General features: G+C 47.5%; 1 protein-coding gene across 3 annotated transcripts; it reads right to left on the bottom strand.

Annotated features, from left to right (window-relative positions):
• Positions 1–293: 293 nt before the first annotated feature.
• PER1 (period circadian regulator 1) lies at positions 294–16,138 on the bottom strand. 3 transcript variants are annotated; one of them, XM_053464909.1, is made up of 23 exons: positions 16,046–16,138; positions 11,438–11,730; positions 11,238–11,336; positions 10,795–10,949; positions 10,134–10,255; positions 9,819–10,020; positions 9,657–9,708; positions 7,381–7,523; positions 7,146–7,224; positions 6,905–7,011; positions 6,453–6,606; positions 6,078–6,186; positions 4,983–5,114; positions 4,690–4,798; positions 4,416–4,572; positions 4,092–4,207; positions 3,692–3,883; positions 3,352–3,561; positions 2,511–3,241; positions 2,215–2,371; positions 1,768–1,960; positions 1,501–1,651; positions 294–838 (listed from the first exon to the last, which is right to left on the bottom strand). In XM_053464909.1, the coding sequence occupies exons 2-23, from the start codon at positions 11,665–11,667 to the stop codon at positions 710–712; spliced, it is 3,729 nt and encodes a 1,242-aa protein (XP_053320884.1). In that variant the 5' UTR covers positions 11,668–11,730; positions 16,046–16,138; the 3' UTR covers positions 294–709. The 3 variants fall into 3 exon arrangements, with proteins under 3 accessions (XP_053320884.1, XP_053320886.1, XP_053320885.1); XM_053464911.1 differs by having other exon boundaries at positions 2,215–2,296; XM_053464910.1 differs by having other exon boundaries at positions 3,352–3,558.
• Between the last annotated feature and the right edge of the window lie 746 nt (positions 16,139–16,884).

The raw sequence follows: 16,884 nt of genomic DNA, 5'->3' as shown, positions 1-16,884 counted from the left end.
GTCAAATAAAAGGACCACTCTACCGAGCTGTCGGGACAGTTGGTATCTATAAGGTCACTCTCGTACTGGCTTGGCCTTGTGAGAGTTGTATTCTTAAAAGCAGCGTATTGGCCACCTCTCGCCTATATCATTCGCCCGGTTGTCATTACCATGTATCTATTTTTCACGAGAAAACAAGTAATTTCTCCAAAACTGAAGTGCACTATTTTAAAAATTTTACTTTTAAATGACCCCATGTTTTTTTTTTTTTTGTTTTTTTTTTTAATGACTTGTCACGCTGACTTCTGGAATAAAAAAACAAACTGAATTTTATTTACAACTTGACAAAATAGTATAAATAGTAGACTCGACCTTCAACCTGTGACCCATACTTTATGACAAAGCTCTTCATGTGGTAACGATAAATTAAAGCTTTAGAGATAAAAAATATATTCCTTTTCCCTTCTTTTCCCTCAAAGTGTTCTTCCTTCTCGACTGAAACCGCTGTTTGTAGTCTTTGAAGACGGCGCAAGATGGCCTTGGTCCGCTCTCATACCAGGAGGTTGGCAACCATCTCCAAAATGAGTTCAAGCATCGGCTGCCCCTCCACTTTAGTGTGTGGGGGGGTATTTCGGCAGTTACTCCGAGGAATTAACCATGTATAGAACAAAGGGGTCTATAAGGCAGCATAGGATTGTCAATAGAGAAAAAAGACACGGGGAGGACAGTTTCAGCCAGTCCCAACTTCCCTGCCTCCCTCTTCTGTTCCAGCCGTGCAGTCCCCTCCTTCTTCCATCATTACAGACAGGTCCAGGTCCTCTTCGTATGGTGGTGCGTCTGGAGAACATCCAGTGCAGGACTGCGTTGGAGGAAGACAACAGACACATTTATTTTAAACAAAATGCGATAATTGGAAAGAAAGGCATCAAAGACAGGGTTGTAGAGCTAAAAAAAAGTATATGGAGGTATCTTCACCAAGCTTCAGAACTTCTAAGATGGTAACTACTAGAGAACTCAGATGATATCCCAAAGTCAAGATGATGTAAAAGGAACATTCCTAGACCAGAATGGTCAGTTTACGTGAATGAAAATGAATTTTAATTGTTTGTTGCTTCTGGTCAGACTTTTATAATCTGGTCCAAGCTACTTGGTTAAATGATATGAGAAGAGGAGTGAAAAGATTCTATCAATGGGGAAAAAAGAAAAATAATGGGGCAAGAAGATCAGATAAAACCAAAAAGGTATTCATGAACATAATAGGGAGGCAGAAGAAAATGACATCAGAAAGATAACTGAAAGGTACAATGGAAGGCCCTGGTGAGTTTAAGCAGGAAATTCTGTTTATGCCGAAAACATAAAACTTTTTGCTTTAACTCACGGCAAAGCCCAATGAAGCCCCAAACGAAGGGTTGAAAAAGTAATACCCAACATATTTATAACCATTTGAAATCTTCAAGTGAAGACCTGGAGTTACATCCCATGGATTGACCACATGGAACCTTCCCCCATGTTTATACTCACGGTAATATTGATGACGTGTGGAATTCTGCCTCTCCGAACCCAACCGTGGACCTCGCCCAGTTCCCTCTTCTGCTCCTCACTAAATCTTGGCTGGTGTCGCTGAAGCTGTCTGAGCTTCTCTCTGTCTTCTTGAAGGACGCTCTCTATATCTCTATGGGTGGAGGGATAAGGAGATGAGCCCTACCGTTGAAAGTGCCGTAGGAAAAAAAGCCTAAAAAGAGAATGCAGCTCCCAAATGTAGATCTTTTGAAATTCTAGAGGTCTCACCTGGATGGAATTTGATATGACATCATCACTTCGTGATCGGCGTTAGCCATAAGCAGCCAAAGCGGGTCTTGCATGACATATCTAATTGCCTTCCTCTCCTCCTCCTCTCTTTCTGCCTTCTTCACTCTCAGATCTGTTTCAGAGGAGTCAATACTTCCAAAATATTTGCTGGTATTGCTGCTCTCGCTGCTTCCTGTGGGACAAGATTTTTTTCATCTTTATTACATAATTATTGATAAACACTACAAGGAATAATGTCCTTGTCTTGCACAAGACATGTCCAGTGAGGTCACGGCCCTCCTTATGTCATTTCTGCGTTCAAACAGGCGATTGGATTGTCTTAAGTAAGGTCCTTGAGTGACAGCAAGGTCAAACCAGAGGTCGTGCCCGAGTGATGTCACCTACTAAACCTCTATAATAATATCCCTTCTATATGATGTCACTCACCGGTGCCACAGGCAGATGTACTTCCCCCATTGGATCCCATCGATCCGGAGGCAGCAGATCCTGTTCCAGAGCAGGAATCCTCCTGCAGAAGTAGATCAAGAAGATCACTAGAGCTGGAGAGAGCATCATTGTGCGAAGACGATTCTTGAGGATCACCCTGAGGTCAGGAGAAAATGAGAGAAGGTGTGAGAGCAAGAGCTGAGGAACTAAAACGGAGGTAAATCATAGAGATTGAAGGATAGAGGAGAACAGCAAGAAGGAAATGTTACATTTTCTAGGGGGATATCCACACTAACCAGTAAGTTCTCTGGCTGCCTGTCCTCCACTCCATTTCCTGATCCAGCGTTGGTACCTCCTCCTACTGCCGCCGTGCTCCCCGGGGCTGCTACTCCTTTTCCACCTTTTGTTTCATCCTCTAACTCCCATTCACCCCCTCCTCCTGTGGCAGTCAGAGGCAACTCCTCCATCTGCAGCAGGTCAAGCTGGAGGGGGGAACTACAACGAGACGGGAATAGCCTCTGAGGAGGAGACGAGGAGCGGGATGGAGGGGGAGGGCATGATGCTGCTGGAGGGGGAGGAGCTGGTGTTGTAGGTGGAGCCTCAGAGGCAGGAGGCGGCGCTTCTGTTGAAGGAGCAAAGGAAGGGAATCCAGATACCCCCGGATAGAAGGAAGGAGCTACTGGAGGAGGCTGAAAGAGGTAGTTGGGGAGCACCAGGGCTACTATGGGAGTTACAAGGGGGTATCTATTGAGCGATGGGGCAGCATCTGGAGCTGGAGCCTGAGGTGGATAAATAGGAAGTGAGTAACCAGGCATAACAGGCGGTGGAGGAGGGAGGAGGGCAGTTTCAGGATGCTGGGGGCTTGGCGTTGAGCTGGATGAATGAGGTTTCCCCTGCTTGGGGCGCTTGGCTTTGGATTTCCCACTTCGGCTTCTGCGCCCACTCCCATTTGCTCCACTTCTTGATGCTCCGGTGGGAGTGTCAGGAGAGCCGTGTTGGCGTTGGTGTGTGCGAGAAGGCTTTGTACCTGGCAAAGGAAAGAAACATTTCAAAGGTCATGAGACACACTGGAGAAAGAGTAGACAGCACAAACACATTTTGAGAGTGAGTCAAAAGAGCAGACGTCGAGGGACCAACCTCGCTGATGGCGTTGGTTCTGTTTCTCCCATGCCCCAGATGGCAAAGGGTCAAAGACTCTAAGCTGGCTGAGGTTATGCACCCGAGTGAGGAAGGCCTGCTCCTCTCTCTGAGTATGAGCTGACAAAACCTCCTTAGTCAGACCCAAGGGGCGAGGTGGTGGAGCAGGGGCTGCTGGGCATGGGGACTCTTCCATCATAACCATATCTGCTGGAGGGCATGAAGCGATAGTCCAAGTGAGTTTTGAGTAAAAAAACAGCTGAACAGAAACAGTGCAAAGCATATCTTCATAAAATGTATTTCTATTCTAGTGTCAGGATGTCCAAGACTCAGCACTTACCAGAATCTGGTGGCTTCTTATCTCCAACGTGGACTATGGTGCTGCTGAAGCTGCCCTGACTGGTGATGGAAACAACACTCTCTGCCTTGCTTGGGGGTAGAGGAGGGAGCGGTGCAAGCGGAGGGGAACCCACCGCACTGGGCGTGGGTGGGGGAGGCAAGTCCTGCTGCTGAGTCGGACCAGAAGAGGGGTCTAGAAAACAGTTAAACAAGGGTGAGAAATATTGGCCGTTTCAGCTATTTTGGATCAAAATAGATAGGGGGGGCCTCAGTTGCCCCATCCTTGCTCCAAAAAAAAGAATACTATTGCTTTCCCTTCTCCTGTTGTACTCCCTTTCCCATCTGCGCCTGTATACGTTGTCCTGCTATTGACCAATATTTCCAACCATCCAAAGACTCACCTTCTTTGTCGCTTTCCCCTGTTCTTTGCTTTTCCTCTTCTGACGTGGACGAGGTGTACGACGAGGAGCCACACTTTCGTTTCACCGTGCCAGGGAGGTTACAGCTTTCCAGATACCTGGGGGGCAATCACAAGAAGACAGAAGGACAAGGGGGTGTTATAGATAGGACAGGAGGTGATCTTGGTGATGGAAGCTGAATGGTCTGAGTAGGAGATGACAACCTCAAGAGGATGATGTCAGACATAATCTTAGTTATCAACGTATCGACTAGCTATGAAGGAGCCGTAGGGTGGAACGGTGCAAGAGCTCTTAGATGGCACTTACCGGATAATGCTGTCCAAGCAGTTGATCTGCTGATATGAATAATTTGTCGTTTCTTTCCGGGCCAGGTCTTCAGGGACGCAAGGAACTCTGCCGGGTACCGGTTCCGCGGGAACGTTTGCCGCAGATGGTGGGGGAACAGAACGAGGTGGGGCAAGAGCTGTAAGAGAATAGGAAAAAAATTCAGATGCAGGTCTAATATCTCTCTAGCTATATATATATATTTCTATATCCTTCAAACCAAACGTAGTCCAAGCAGCGAGAGAAGGGATCATACCTTGGAAGTGTCCCCTCTGATGAGGGCGGATAGCCCTGGATCCAAGGAAAAGCTGCTGTCCTTGATTCTTCACCATATTCACATTCTGACAAAACTCCTGGAACGTCATCTGTTAGGGACGGTGATATATAATTACTCAAAGTCCTAGTCACGCTGTCGCCATGCAAGGGAAGGGGCAGACACCGAGCTCCTTCTGTGTCGCCCTACAGGTGGTGGGGCCGACTCGCGTCTGTTGCCCCAAAGGGCGGGGCAGAGTCACACCTGCGTTTGGTTAGGGCTCGCGTGCCACTCACCGGTTTCGGATCTGCTCCCTCCTCGGTCACCATGGCGTTGCTATCGCTAGATGACGCGTTGCAGTGGATCGGTTCTTGAGACGTGTTGCTGCCTCCGGTGCCGTTCCCGCCAGAGGTCACGCTGTGCACAGGCTGACAGACAAAAGAGTTTCACTCAGACTGGCCTTGGAAGATACTAGTGAAAAGTTAAGTGTGCATTCTGGCCATATTTTTTACGTTAAAACCCATCTCGGAGAGCATTTTCGGTGCATTTTACTGCATGCAAACCGGTGTAGGCATTCTTTAGTTGTTGGAGTCGGAATACTTAGAATTCCGTCTCATTTAATCCCTCCCTCGGCTGCCTCTGTTGAAAGCAGAGAGCATACCACAGTATGCTGCTCGCACATGCTCAGTACAACTCCCATCCTTGTCAATGGAAGTGGCAGCTGCCAATCAAATAAATCTTAACGCTAAGGATTTGCTAGCCTATATGTTATTGACTGCTGCTTCAATGGCTTAAAAAGACTACTACTGGGCACGTGGAAGACGTTTACATGCTAATCCATATTGTTTTTAATGCTGGCAGCCAATTGAGGACACAGAAGTCCATTTTTAAAGTCCTATAGACAATGCGTGCGCCAATTTGCTTGCCGTTGGGTCCATGCAAAACTGACCCCGACATGTATTGAAAATTAAAATACAATCTAATGACCAGACATTTTTAACGTATGGAATTGCATATTTTACTCAATGCTACCTCAGTAGAGGTCTGTTCTCTAAGTGAAAATGGCCGCCCCCATGTAATTATTTTGCTATTCTGGCGACTGATGCCGAGATGTTATTCCTAGTTTTTGTGGCTGTATTTATTTAGGTGTCTGTTCTTGGCAAATGATAATTACCTTAACGAATATTATGATACAGTGCGGCTTACCAGGTAAGGGTTGCTCAGGTTAGTAAAGGACCAGCCTATGTATTTAGCTAGGTGCTCTGTATGAACATAAAATGATCATGCGCAAGTACGTACGATGACTTAAAGGTGGATCTCACACATTCCGGTAGGTTGGTACCCAAATGCACAACTGATGGATATCTAACACACATACATAAAGTATGTACCTGCATGAGTATCCGGTGGATCTGCTCTGACAGTTCCTGAATATCGGGGTCAAGAGATTTAAGTTCTGCCCCCTTGGGGGCTGTAAAAACATCTTCATTGAGAGGACTCCTGACAGAGACAAAACGAGGAGCGTAGAGTGAGAGAAGGACAGAAAACACCACGAGAAGAACAAAACAAAAAAAGTCCGTAAGCCAAGATAACGGTGAATAACCGTGAGTAATGAGCAAGAATGAAAGGCTTAGTAGAAGGAGAGGAGCCAAAGGCAACCCGAGGAAGAGACCTTAAGAGAAAAGGAATCAACGGGAAAGAGAGAAATGCTTTGAGCTGAAGAAGAGAAGGAAGAGCGACTATAAAGACCCCGTAACGGTGCTTACGTGCGGACTTTGTGTCTTCCCAAAATAAAGGACACTTTTCGGCTCCATGGGTTGACAAAGCTGCTCCAGCTGGTATCAATGGTGACGTACTCCCCAGAACGAGCGCACAGGCGCATGGGCGAGTGATCGAAGGGCTGCCCCGCTTGCTGGAGGACTGAGGGAGGGGGGAAAAAATTAAAAGCACGCGATGAGTCGGGTAAACCAACCAAGGACAGGTTGAAGAAAACGCGAAAGAGAGAGGAAGAGAGAACAATTTGTAGAGAAATAACTATTAAAACTTGTGTTTTCAGGTCTATTCAAACATGGACACCTTTACACATATGTTAATGAATGGTATGGAAGTATCTGAGATACATTTGTTACTCTATAGAATGTTACATATAAGTTGTCATCTACAAGAATCCATATTTGGTGACCCATATGTCTGTAAGCGTAAACACGGCATGATTTACCTTTCTTGTGCACGGCAAGCATAAGAGGACGGTCCTCGGGGTGAATGAAGAAAAGAACAGGCATACCGATGAGATCCTGAGGAAGGTATCCCAACAGGGGGACCGCCCTGGAACATGGAGAAGAAGGTTGTCAATCGGAGGCCAGAATGGACATGGGATGAAGATACTGATGGGACAGAAAACCCCAAAGGAGATCTGAATGAGGCAAGGATGGAGATAAAACCAGTTGATGAGATCTCACCTCTCATCCACCTCTTGAAACAGGCAACTCGGTGTATGTCGAGTAGTAAAGATCCGTTTATCAGGTGGGATCCGAGGAGCTAAAAAAGCAAGAATTAAGTTTTAGTCACTTTGTGACAAGATTTTCTATTTCTTGGCTATCCTTCCGCTAATCTTTTGGGAGATCACTCAATCACTCATCATTCTTCTCTCTCTAATCTTGAATGCTCTTTTAGCCCCTTTTTCCTCATTCTTACCCTCGTATCCCGAATGGATCTTCTCCGCGATGAGCAGGCAGCACGGCTGACCCTCTGAGTTGTCCGAATCGCGCACCTTCATCAGGTACGGGGTAAGGCGGAAAGGGTGATAGCGGATGTTCATATCCCTCTCTCGGCCCCCACTGAAAACACACACCTGCAATAAGACCAGAGCCGGGGAGACAACAGCGAGAGCAGGGGGGTACTGGGGGTCGGGGTTAACCAATGGTGGGTTGGGGGAGGGGGAGTAAGGGTAAAAATACTAGGGAGAACATGGAAAGGAGGGGGAGAGGGTTGTTATTAAGGAAAAAAACTGGATAGGAGTCTGCAGCTCGGAGGTTCGATACATTGTACTCAATGCTGACACCTGCCACAAAAAAGAGCTTTCAATTTGAGGGTTGTGACAATTTAGAAGGCGAATGAATGAACCATCCCAGCTTTTAAATGCATTAACACTTCCTATAGGAGATCTGTGGCAAAATGTGGCAGAGTTAGAATTATCCCGTCCAGACGTTCTCTCTCTTCTCCCTTAACACTCTTAACAAAGGATGCCCCAACCAATCAACAGCAACCAACAACTTAACAATGAGGGACAGATGACATTAACGAGGAATGATCATGCAGATCATTCAGGATGGATTTCTAAATATATAGCTGATTTTATTCTTTGCAGAAATACAAAAAATGTCGGGTTTGGTAAAAGTGGCGGATTGATTTAATGAGTATTCCTTCAGTGAGAATGCACTGAATGAGCGGAGCTTGGCAGCGAAGGGGTTACCCGCCGGGTCTCTTTGCAGATTGGGGGTGTTGCGTGGGTGAGCGACGAATGACGTGTCAAGATGTTAATTAAAGGGTCTTTTGTGTCGCAGCTGTGCAAGTCTGGATAATTGTGTGAGGAGGGCCGAGGGGGTGGTGGGGGTTACTTCCGGGGCCCCGCGAATAAAGGTCATATCCATAGGATTCAGCAGCGCTCTCTATACAAGGATTAGAGAGTCAGACAGGATTAGAGAGTCAGACAGATAGCGCGGGCTGCGCTCTCTCTGTATATACAGGGGACGGATAGCTCGGGCTGCGCTCTCTCTGTATATACAGGGGACAGATAGCTCGGGCTGCGCTCTCTCTCTGTATATACAGGGGACAGATAGCTCGGGCTGCGCTCTCTCTCTGTATATACAGGGGACAGATAGCTCGGGCTGCGCTCTCTCTGTATATACAGGGGACAGATAGCTCGGGCCGCGCTCTCTCTGTATATACAGGGGACAGATAGCTCGGGCCGCGCTCTCTCTGTATATACAGGGGACAGATAGCTCGGGCTGCGCTCTCTCTGTATATACAGGGGACAGATAGCTCGGGCTGTGCTCTCTCTGTATATACAGGGGACAGATAGCTCGGGCCGCGCTCTCTCTGTATATACAGGGGACAGATAGCTCGGGCCGCGCTCTCTCTGTATATACAGGGGACAGATAGCTCGGGCTGTGCTCTCTCTGTATATACAGGGGACAGATAGCTCGGGCTGCGCTCTCTCTGTATATACAGGGGACAGATAGCTCGGGCTGCGCTCTCTCTCTGTATATACAGGGGACAGATAGCTCGGGCTGCGCTCTCTCTGTATATACAGGGGACAGATAGCTCGGGCCGCGCTCTCTCTGTATATACAGGGGACAGATAGCTCGGGCCGCGCTCTCTCTGTATATACAGGGGACAGATAGCTCGGGCTGCGCTCTCTCTGTATATACAGGGGACAGATAGCTCGGGCTGCGCTCTCTCTGTATATACAGGGGACAGATAGCTCGGGCTGCGCTCTCTCTGTATTTAGAGGGGACAGATAGCTCGGGCTGCGCTCTCTCTGTATATACAGGGGACAGATAGCTCGGGCTGCGCTCTCTCTGTATATACAGGGGACAGATAGCTCGGGCTGCGCTCTCTCTGTATATACAGGGACAGATAGCTCGGGCTGCGCTCTCTCTGTATATACAGGGGACAGATAGCTCGGGCCGCGCTCTCTCTGTATATACAGGGGACAGATAGCTCGGGCTGCGCTCTCTCTCTGTAGATACAGGGGACAGATAGCTCGGGCTGCGCTCTCTCTGTATATACAGGGGACAGATAGCTCGGGCTGCGCTCTCTCTGTATATACAGGGGACAGATAGCTCGGGCCGCGCTCTCTCTGTATATACAGGGGACAGATAGCTCGGGCTGCGCTCTCTGTACATGTGATATATAATTTCCCTCTATCATGTCACATTATAGAATTTCTCCATCTTTACGATACCCACCTGATCCGGCAGAATACAGATTTCTCTTGAGTATAATCCATAGAGGCTGTATCTGGAAAAAGAAAAAAGAAAGAAATAGGAATGAGGAAGATTCTGGCAGAGAAGGGGACTCGTGATTATTTCTGTCTGTCACAGACTCACAGCTCCTCCTGCCTGTTTTACCTCCAGATGTGCAGCTGCTCCATGAAGGCAGGTGATAAGGGGCCGTTGATCCGTAAAACACGCTGACATCCTGCGGGGCCAGGAACTCAGCAAAGGTGGCACCTTTGAACACGTCCCTCTTGCAGTGGAGGATGAGGGAGGCCTGATCCGAGATGTACACGATACGGCCGGTAATAAACGAGACCGCAACCGAGAAAGTATCCTGAGAGACAGAGACACCAAGAGAGGTAACCAAGAAGCCAAGACCTCAATATAAAACGATTGTAATATATCTGTGTGTTAGAGCACATGGGGCGACGGCCTCGGGTGACTTACCGGATTTTTTAGGGTGTACTCAGATGTGATGCTCTCCACTTCCTCGATAGTGAAGGTGGACATGTCCAGACTGCACGGTTGGGACTCGTCGATGGTCCATTGCTGGTAATACTCCTGGTTGGCTGACAATCCAAGAGAGAGACTATTAGAGCGCTGGGTTAAGATGGCAACTTTCACGTTAAGGGGTCAAGACCACACAGTTGGCTCAGTGATATCTGGAACCACCTCTGCCCAACGCTGACACCTGCAAGTTGGTCAACCTGGTCAACCACACAACGCGACTGCGTGGAAAACCTCAAATAAAGAGGTAACACGGAAAGAGCGAATCCTGGCTACAATGTAACCAGGACTGCAACATAAAAGAAAAGGCTGGTGTTCCCATTCTTTAAGTTAGAGCACCATGTGTCCTTCTTCTACCCTTTGCAAGCTCCCCCCATAGTGAACAGAAAAAAGGGGCGAAAATATGTCCCAAAGATACAATCGTCTCTGGCAACATAAAACAACAAAATAAGATTTCAATTTCTGATGTGAAAAGCTGAACAAATGGCAAGACGACCAACGAAAACAATTCATTGTGTACTCAATGTCAGTATGCAGCAGGGAAAGCCTTACGTTATTGTCACTTTTCTCACGCAATGAAGGTGTGTACACCGTTACTTACCACGTACTTGCTTCACACAAGACAGTGCATACTGTAAGGTGGCAAGCGTTCCGGATTTTCCCTTTCCGCGCTTCTCTGCCGGGAGCCGTATCTTCAGCTCCTTCAGCGCCTTCATGAGCTCCTTCTGATTCTTCTCCCGGGCTGACTGTTCGCTGCTGCAAGGTGGCGTGGAAAAAAAAAAAGAAACAAGAATTGAGACATTTTGGTATAACAACCAACACGAGGGGGGAAAAATCACCATCATCTCAACGGCTACATAATTATAATGAGACAAAGACGGGAAGGTGAGTGTTTGAGTGGAAAGGAAGATGGATGAGGGAATGGGTTAGAGAGAACTATGGTCTGAAAGGACAACAGAGGGCACAGGAGAATGTAGAAGGTCCAAAGACACCCAAGCTGGTGGAACCTTCGAGAAGAGAGACATATACATTATTGAAGGTTACCTGCAGCCACTGGTGGAGGGATTGTCCTGTTCGGAGCTTGCACTCAGCAGACTGTAAGCTATCGAGCTACTCGGTGGGGATGGACTATTAGAGTTTGTGCTGTAAGATAAGAAAAGATATATATGTATGTTCCCTTTCTTATATACGTTCTCCATTTTGGACTTCTCTTGATGTCCGCCACCGTTATAGCTCTCTGTTACCTTTTGCTGCTTTCAGTGGCTTCCAGCATGGCCGAGTCCTTCCCGTTTCCACTGGTGCTGCTGTGAGAGCTCCGGCTTTGCCGGGACTCGTTGCCGTTGGACTCGTTGCCGCTGGACCCGTGGCTGTTGGTGTCCGTCTCGTCCTGCTGAGTCCCTTCCATTTCTCGCGGGGCCCGCGTCCTCCTCGCTCTCTCCCCGAGAGGAGGCGGTGGTTCACAGCCCCCGTTCATCCCCTTCGTCTTGGCCAGTCGGTGGCGTTAACGACCAAAGAGTAAGTGTGGGATGGAGACGTTCTGCGAGATGGGAGAAGGGAGAAGGTAAGGAGACACTTTGGTGAGGAGACACTCCCGATGTTAATGGGACATTTTTGGATAAACATTGCTTAAGTAAAACTATGAATAGTATGACCTCCCAGCTCAGACAACAAGGCCCTGGTACCTGCATAGAATATACCTCTGGAACCAATACGGATAATGCTTTAGAAACTAACTGATCCTACAAGCAAGAGCAACACCATAACAATAAGCGCTGGGCATCACCAGTACCCATAGGGAATATATCTGTTATACGCACAATGAGCGTAGGGTGTCACCGGTACCCATAGGGATGTACCCGCAATACACACAACGACCACAGGGTGTCACCGGTACCCATAGGTGATGTACCCACAATACACACAATGACCACAGGGTGTCACCGGTAGCCATAGGCGATGTACCCGCAATACACACAATGACCACAGGGTGTCACCGGTACCCATTGGAGATGTACCCGCAATACACACAATGACCACAGGGTGTCACTAATACCCATTGGGTATTTACCTCCTATAGAAATACTGAGACTGCAGGCTTAGGCCGGTACCCATATACCCGCTATACGCAGTAATCATGGGGTATAACCAATACTGATAGGGAATATACCCGCTGAGTGTCACCAGGCCCAGACTGGCTGTCGGGTACCCTGGGCAAATAGCCATGCAAGGAATTCTGGCAGACGGGAAGAGCTGCATACAGCAGGCGAGGCACGGGCTCAAAGAGATGGATCAATGATAGCAACAGCCACACGCCCCATTACTATGTATAAAGAGAAGAGCCGGTACTAGAGAAGCTGGAGGGGTTAAAATTGAGAGTCTGTAAGGCACAATTCTGATCCTATCATAAGGACCAAAAGCATGCCTCCCAACAGTCCTGTTTTTTCACAGGGCAGTCCCGCTGTCCCACACAGTCGGATATAACGGCAAGCCTCCCCTCCGCTACAGAAAAGATTATTAATGGCAGCCACCACCTTTTATTTTATGGCAGTTAATTATGCAAATGTTTATATATCATATCTCATATATCATATCATATCTCATATATCATATCAGTCTCCTTTATAAGACCACTTCCTGCTGTTTCTATATCCATTATCGGGGCTTTTAGGGCTGTAGAACCCTGAGATTCCCCCATACCCAGCAAACATTCCGACCTCCTAGAAAAGAGGGGCATCAGGGGTTTAGGGAGTGAAGAGGGACTGGCCAAACTAAACTGGGACACTTGGGAGGTATGGAATTATTGTTTCAGCATTATTCTCTGGTCAATGTAGCATGGAAAAGAAAGATTTACCCCTAGCCCTGATTCCCACAACCATATGCCTTCTTCAGGATGTTATGCATTGTGCAGCGCTGCGGTATATGTTGGCGTTATATAAATCAATCAATATTAAAATAAAAAAGTCCAAGTTTATTTGGAATAATCGTTGTTGTCGCCCCAGATCTGTCGTTGCGACCAACTTCGCTGATACCCTCACGCTTTTTCCAAGAATGATGTAATAACAAGATGAGGTGAACTGTATCAACCTTCAATGAGGTTACCATAGCAACCGCTGCCCAGCTCTCTTCTCGCCTAGACAACCGCAGAAAATCAATAGCTTGAAGACACCGAGAATTTGGGCGGAAACAACAAAATGAACAATTATATATATATTTCTTTACGGTAAATTAGTGCAATTAATTCATTAAATCCTGCAATCAGTGGCAAGCTTGTCAGTAGGGGCTGCTCCAAACCTACTGCCCCTGGGGCATAACCCTTCTGTAAAATATAGAGCCTCTGGAATGGTAAAAATATGCATTATTAAAAACATCATTCTACGGACTTTGCAAACCTCCGGACTCCTTCACAATGGCTGTGGAAACTATAGAACGACTCAGTTTTAATCACCCAGCTGACACTATGACTGATGAAAGTCTATGGAGGATCGGACTTCATTAGCATTGCCGTAAAGCATCAGCTCAGTGTGGTGATTGAGCCGGGAAAGTCACCCAAAATATCACATGACTGACAGCAATGGTCGCCTCCAGGTCTGCAGATAAAGGGAGTTATCACAGTATACAGTGCTGGGGATTATATTACTGTATACAGCGCTGGGGGGTTATATTACTGTATACAGCGCTGGGGGTGATTACTGTATACAGCGCTGGGGGTTATATTACTGTATACAGCGCTGGGGGTTATTACTGTATACAGCGCTGGGGGTTATTACTGTATACAGCGCTGGGGGTTATATTACTGTATACAGCGCTGGGGCGTTATATTACTGTATACAGCGCTGGGGTTATATTACTGTATACAGTGCTGGGGATTATATTACTGTATACAGCGCTGGGGGTTATATTACTGTATACAGCGCTGGGGGTTATTACTGTATACAGCGCTGGGGGTTATATTACTGTATACAGCGCTGGGGGGTTATGCTCAAGGAGTAAAAGATTCATCTCTCTGACTTCACTCTGCTTTATGACATCTTCTCCCTTCATAAAGTTTAGTTAATAACTCCCACCATATTTTTATCTCATTTTATAGTCCTATTGCTGTAAGATATCTATATCTATCTATCTATATATATATACATACATGTAATTATATATAAATATATATATGTCATATTTGTTGCAAAAAGTCACATAAACAGTAACTTTATAATGTATCCTTCTGTCTTTCTGTCTACCCATAATCCTCTGCTACTTCCGAAGCGGGTTCTCACAACCGCGAAACTTCATTGAGTCACACGTACAAAGTAATCACATATATGATACAATAATATAAATAATTCGCCGCCAAACGCCACAAGCCATGTACGCCGAGGCTCCCAGGTCCCATAGGCACTAAGGTCTGATGCAAGCCGAGGAGCCAGCGGGAACCTTGGACTGGGTTCCATGAGAAGACAGTGATGTCTTCAACTGCAACCCTTGCCAGATATTCTCTAAAGGAAACCAAGTGGTCCTATGAGTGACGGTGACCCTGATTATCGAGGGTCTTTGGGGACTGAGCATATTGCCCTATGATGAAGGCTACGCAAGGGCAGTCACCAAAAATGGGGGGGGGTACGGATCAGCGGACTAGAATGAGAAGAGAAGACTTTGTTTTGGAGTTGCCTCTGGATGAAGGATGAACCAGCGAGACACTCTGCCAGCTAAGCCTACTCTATGATTTATGAAGTGACCGCCTCCGAGAAGCCGGGCAGCGCTCACCGCGTGATAACGCGAGAATAATTAAAAGGGGGTTTCAGGTAATTCGGAATGTTTAGGATGGACGGACCCCACGTGGGTGGGAACAGGCGTCCTCGGGATTATGTCCATGTTTCAAAGACCATAGAGTTTGGAACTCACGGACTTTCGGGTGGCAGAATTCCAGAAACAGGTAGAAGGATAGGCGGATCATAATTTGGGGATTATTGTGAAATTTAGGATTTTGGGGAGTGGGGGGGGTGAGGTGGCAAGCGGGCGAGCGGCCATCACGGAGCACAGAAAGTTCTTACTACCCATTGCCTTCTAAGCCCGATCCCTCCAAGCTGACCACCCCAATGCACTATTACTCCTCAACACCACAGACACATCGTATCCCCCCATATACAAACATACGATACAAGCAACTACCCCGCACAGCCGACGGCGGACACCTGGTGGAAACCAGTGCTTTTAACACCTGGATAGATCTGACAGAGTCCAGGAGAGTAGATCCTGAAGGCATTACATCTGTCGGATCTGGAATAGGGGACCTGGCATATATATTTATTATACCATGACATGCACACGTTGGGAACGTTGGGTATCACACGCTAACTGCCCCTAAGCCCCTGTCCTCTTTCCAGCGAATGCCCCCGCCATTTCGCCATCGCTGCCAGGACGCGCCTCTCGGATCGGATCCCTCCCATCTTATTTCTCTTTATTACGCAGTCTCCCCGAATACAGGCTAAACCAGTTTAATGAAAGCGGTCACACGCGAAGACTGGAGCCACGCATTCAATGTTACCACCGACTGGGGGCTTACTTCTGGGGGGGGGCGCCCCGGAAGCTTCTCTCGTGAATCGGGGCGGGGGGGGATATGCATTAATCTGTAATTACGGGGGGGGGGGAGTTCCCAGCTAGCTCTCGCTGTCATTTGTTCTGGGGGTGCTTAAGCACAGCGGTCTCTTACGAGAGTTGGTCCATAGCTACCTGTTACTGTAGGGGGTCCTGTTTGATGCACATCTGTGAAAAGAGACAGCTGTCTCTCAGCCTGGGACCGCACAGATGCTCCTCTCTCACACCCCCTGGTACCCGTCGTACCTCTCGGTACCCCTCCTCACCTTGTCTGTCTCATTCTCCGGAGTATCCCTTCTCTCCGTCTCTCTTTCAAGGCTTCAGCTCTCGTCTCTCGCTCTCTCGGACTACCTTCGCAGCTAAGATTGCTTTCTGCTCTACCCCTCCCTCCCTGCCTTCCCATTGGCTGGCAGCCCTGTGATGTCACAGGTCCACCGTGCGAAGTAATCGCCCCACACGTGGATTGCAGTGCTGCTGACCCCCCCACCCCAGCACTCCCATTGGAAACCAGAGAGCAACCAATCAGAGAGCATCTCATGTGTAATATGCAAATACGGAACATGTGTCTGTCGTGAATTAACCCAACTCCTGCCAGTAACCTTAAACAACTTATTGAACTCTTGGTTCCATTAACCACTTATCTGCCAAGGATTAGCAAAGGATCTGCCCCTTTTGAATAACTTTTTACTTTCACAGGCGATCCTGAATTCCTTTACTGTGTCTGCCTGTGCTACTTCCTCTGGTAGTCTATTCGAGGTATCTACTACCCTTTTCTGTATAGGGGAATTTTCTCACGATACCCCTCAGTCTTCACTTCATTCTCTCTAGTTCTGGTGCTCCTCTTTTAAATGACGCTACTACTCTTTTAACCCTTTTGACGTATATCTAAATGCTTCTATCTGGAATTTACGAGGCACCAACATATTCCGCAGCGCAGTACGGCGGGCCACATCGTATCTCACCCAAAACCACAAGAAAGTCTGAGCTCTGCAGAGCATTGCTACTGAAACCTGGATAGATCTGATTGCCCCACAGCGACCATATCCCTAAAACGCAGAGCATCTCATCCTTACACCGCCCAGCTACCCCAGATCTGAAGAGCATC

Source organism: Spea bombifrons, chromosome 4, assembly GCF_027358695.1.
Source record: "Spea bombifrons isolate aSpeBom1 chromosome 4, aSpeBom1.2.pri, whole genome shotgun sequence".
Lineage (NCBI taxonomy): Eukaryota > Metazoa > Chordata > Amphibia > Anura > Pelobatidae > Spea > Spea bombifrons.
The sequence above is the reverse complement of the archived record's forward strand: the minus strand, read 5'-3'. Positions and strand labels throughout refer to the sequence as shown.

What these genes read in the sequence shown, in the direction of transcription:
- PER1 (XM_053464909.1), bottom strand. Translation starts at nt 11,667, where the DNA reads ATGAACGGGGGCTGTGAACCACCGCCTCCTCTCGGGGAGAGAGCGAGG. An exon ending in GCTTGCCGTGCACAAGAAAG is followed by an intron (nt 6,607 to 6,904) that starts GTAAATCATGCC and finishes CCCCTCCCTCAG; the next exon opens with TCCTCCAGCAAGCGGGGCAG. An exon ending in GAACCAACGCCATCAGCGAG is followed by an intron (nt 3,242 to 3,351) that starts GTTGGTCCCTCG and finishes TTCCTTTGCCAG; the next exon opens with GTACAAAGCCTTCTCGCACA.